General features: G+C 39.9%; 1 protein-coding gene across 1 annotated transcript in view; it reads right to left on the bottom strand.

Moving 5' to 3' along the window:
• The window catches only part of SEC22C (SEC22 homolog C, vesicle trafficking protein), a 21117-nt gene that overhangs the window by 10535 nt on the left and 6817 nt on the right, over positions 1–3765 (bottom strand). Inside the window, exons 4-5 of the mRNA XM_010178301.2 lie at positions 2582–2745; positions 530–712 (exon numbers count right to left, since the gene is read on the bottom strand). Of these exons, the coding sequence (XP_010176603.1) occupies positions 530–712; positions 2582–2745 (347 nt within the window). The remainder of the gene's footprint in view (positions 1–529; positions 713–2581; positions 2746–3765) is intronic.

The raw sequence follows: 3765 nt of genomic DNA, 5'->3' as shown, positions 1-3765 counted from the left end.
TGCCTCATGTTCAGCCGCTTACCACCAACACCCCCAGGTCCCTCTCTGCCCAGCAGCTCTCCCCCCACTCCTCCCCAAGCCTGGAGCGCTGCCGGGGGTTCTTGTGACCCAAGTGCAGGACCCAGCACTTGGCCTTGTTGAACCTCATGCACTTGGTCCTGGCTCATGGATCCAGCCTGGCCAGATCCCTCTGCAGAGCCTCCCTGCCCTCAAGCAGATCAACACTCCCACCCAGACTGGTGTCGTTTGCAAACTGACTGAGGGTGCAAGAGAATTTAACATAGAAAATGCCAAGTCAATTGTCCACGTAGACAAGCTGATCTAAGGCTGGGAAAAAACACACCATCACGAGTCCTTAAAGGCTGAGACACACACCTGCTATCATCTAAAGACCATGTGTTGTTTACTATGATAGAAAGGCAGTCTTCTTCCTTGGGTCCCATACACATGATACACTGCTGTTACATGTTCTCCTGCCATTTGCAAAGTTCAGGAAGTCTACTGTCACCTGTGCATAGTAGTAACTTACCAACCTCCACATGCACACCTGCATGCCCACCATTAGCCATCCCATTCATCAGCTCTGTATCCTCCAGCTTCAGCTGAACCGGGGGCTGGAACTTCAGCTCCTCTTCAATCTTCTCCCAGTTGGCCTCTGTTCGAGAGCCACGTGCAGAGTTAAAATGGCCTTTCACTTTCTGAATAATGTTATCTGAAACAATAGAAAAACATGATTCAATTAGCTCTGTAAAAATAAGTGCTTGAGGTGATTGTTAATTAAATCATGGCATTCTTTTTTGATTGTTTTTTATTTCTTCCTTCATTTCTTTTCTTATTAGTTTCAGGTATAAAATTCCACCATTGATTAGAAAACAAAAATACTCTTCCTAGGTATTTTATATCATACTCACTCCCTTCTGAATACTTTAAATCTCGACCTCCTGCCTGCCTGTGCACTGAAAACAAGCTTTCATACTCCAGGGTAGATGTTAACTATCTCAAACTACCCATGAACTACCATGAGAAACAAATCCATGTCGTGTTTCAACAGTCTCAAGGATTAGGTTGTTCCCAGCAAAGGGATAAATTAATTCAATCTGTATTTGAGTCATGAAGCAACTCTGACTGGCAGAGGCAATTCCATGGTGATTCCACCAACACCCAAGCCACAGATTTATGTATAGATCACCCTGCTCCATCTCTCACACCTTAATTTTAGTATCATTTGCAAGCAAATCCCTTTCCACAAACACGTCTGCTGCACTGACAGGAGCTGCACTGAGATTAAGTCGAGAATTTGGCTGAGCACAAACTGCTCAGACCTCCAGAGCTGAAGAACCTCACTGTGGATACTGCTACTTCCTATTTAATTGTGCAAATTCAAGCAATTTGAAATGCTTAGGGAAATTAAATGCAGAAACATTCATTTTGCTAAGATATTCTGTAAGTAAAATCCATATTCTTAAGACTTGCATAGGTTGACCCCAGCTACTACTGGATATGATACATGTGTAATAGCTTAAGCATGAGTTTTGAGACCACACAGGAGGACATCACGCAGTGCCACGAGCATTCCTTACTGAAAAATTCTGTATTTTGCTTTAAGTCAGCCCTAAATTATCTGTAGCTACCAGGCAAAAGCTAAGACCTTAGGCATCAAGTGCATCTTCCAAACACAGGAAAGAAGAGGAAAAAGAAACCAAAACAAACCCAAAAACCACACAGCAACATCAGGCAGACTCAGTAGCAAAATACAGTATAATAGTAAAAATACATTTTTTTTAATTGCCTTTTTTTAAAAAAAAGAGCCTTATGAATTAAAAGAGGATAGAAATTCCCAAATTCCTACTCAAGTTTAAAAAAAGGAGTAATTTGGATGTCAATATAGAATTACATCATGCCTGGAATGCACCCTGCATGGAATCCACCCAAAATACAAGGTCGCTGTATAATATGCTTTCCCTGTGGATTTCTCAATTTTTTAAGCATGAGCTTAACACTGTTACCAAAATCTGGATAGACATGTGCTAAATCACTGCAATATCTTATCCTTTCCCAGGAAAGAATTCCTCACTGCAAGGGAATTGTGTTTTTCAAAGGTGTGAGGTTCAGTAGAGCAGCTGCTACTTGGCAAAAAAACCCCAAAACAACATTTATATCAGGTTAAAAAAGAAACACTGGGCATGATGATGAAGTATTATGTGAATCCAAGTCACACCAGAAGTAAATCTGCCCATCATAATTTATTCTGTCTCCCTTTTTTCCTGTACCCATCTGTCTCTACTTGTCAGATTTTTTTAATTAAGTTAGAAAATGTTTGAGATGTGGATTTCTTTTTCTTCTGTGCTTGTTTATTTATCACCACAGCATTTTGTTCATCTGTTACAGGGGCTCTCAGGAAGTGCAAAACCAACCATCTAACAGTTTAAGGCAGTTACAAGATCTCCCCCTCCTCCTACACATGCATGCAAAGACACACACAGATTCATTTTTATGATCAGGCTTTGGCCAGGAGATGTAGTTTAACATCATAAAAGTAGCAGACACAGAATTCTTACTATTAGAGGACAAAGTTACAAACCAAATTCAAGAAAAGCATATGGTCTGGAAGCTAAACTGATGCTTGTTGTATCGTAGGAAGCAGTAAATTCCCACTGAAGCTCTTCCAGGAAGCAAAACGCCATGATGGTTGAGTAATTGCTGGAACAGATTGCCATGCAAGCAATATCCCCAGAAGAAAGGAAACTGAAACAGAAAGAAATGTTTAAAAAAGTTATATCAATATAAAAAGGTAAAAAAAGTCATGCTGAACATGAGAAATAAACTGTGATTTCTGTCAAAACACAATGTACAGACTGTACTGAAAAAGCAGACCCCAAAAAAAACGTATTATTCACACCACTGCAATAGTCCTGTAGACCTAAAACATCTTAACTCATTCAATATGCCTCAGCATGCTAAAGATAACAACTATTAAATTATTAGATTTTATTATATTGCTACATCAGGAAAAAATTCAGGACACTATTTTCCCAGGCTGCTTTTAAATCATGTTAATATAAGAGATGGCGAGAAAACATCACAGGCAAGAAGATTTTGAAAGAAAACACAAAAAATAAACAAATAAAGATGAGTTTGTATTTGAAACTGTACAATAAAAAGTCTACTCCAAAAGGGGTCCCTCTAATATTGAAGCCATATTTATGCAGAAGTTTCCACTTACAGATGGCCCAAAACAGAGGATTCACCTGACCAAAATGTAGGTGGATACTTGAGGATGAGAGAAATGAGTCTTGTCTTGGCTTCATTAAATAAGATGGAGTCATGGGACCCAGTTCAGATGTCAGCACTCAGAATGCAGAGAGCTACACCTCCACAATCCCCACCCTCATCACAGACCTGTACCTGACTCTGACAGAAGACTGAGGAAACCTTCCCATGCAGGTTAAGCATTTCTTAGCAATAATTCAATATAAAACCAAAGTTTTGAAGCTCAACAATTACTCTCTCTCTCTGTATTTTCTCTTTCCTACTATTTATACATTTCATCCCTCTAGATACCAAAATACTTGTGGTTTCTATTCTATCACCTTTTTATTTATTCATTATACTACGTACTCAGGATTTCTGGTTTTGATTATCATAGAATCACAGAATGGTTTGGGGTGGAAGGGACCTTAAAGATCATCCAGTTCCAACCCCCCTGCCATGAGCAGGGACACCTTCCACTAGACCACGTTGCTCAAAGCCTCACCCCGCCTGGCC

Source organism: Antrostomus carolinensis, unplaced genomic scaffold (assembly GCF_000700745.2).
Source record: "Antrostomus carolinensis isolate BGI_N321 unplaced genomic scaffold, ASM70074v2 scaffold9751, whole genome shotgun sequence".
NCBI lineage: Eukaryota > Metazoa > Chordata > Aves > Caprimulgiformes > Caprimulgidae > Antrostomus > Antrostomus carolinensis.
The sequence above is the reverse complement of the archived record's forward strand: the minus strand, read 5'-3'. Positions and strand labels throughout refer to the sequence as shown.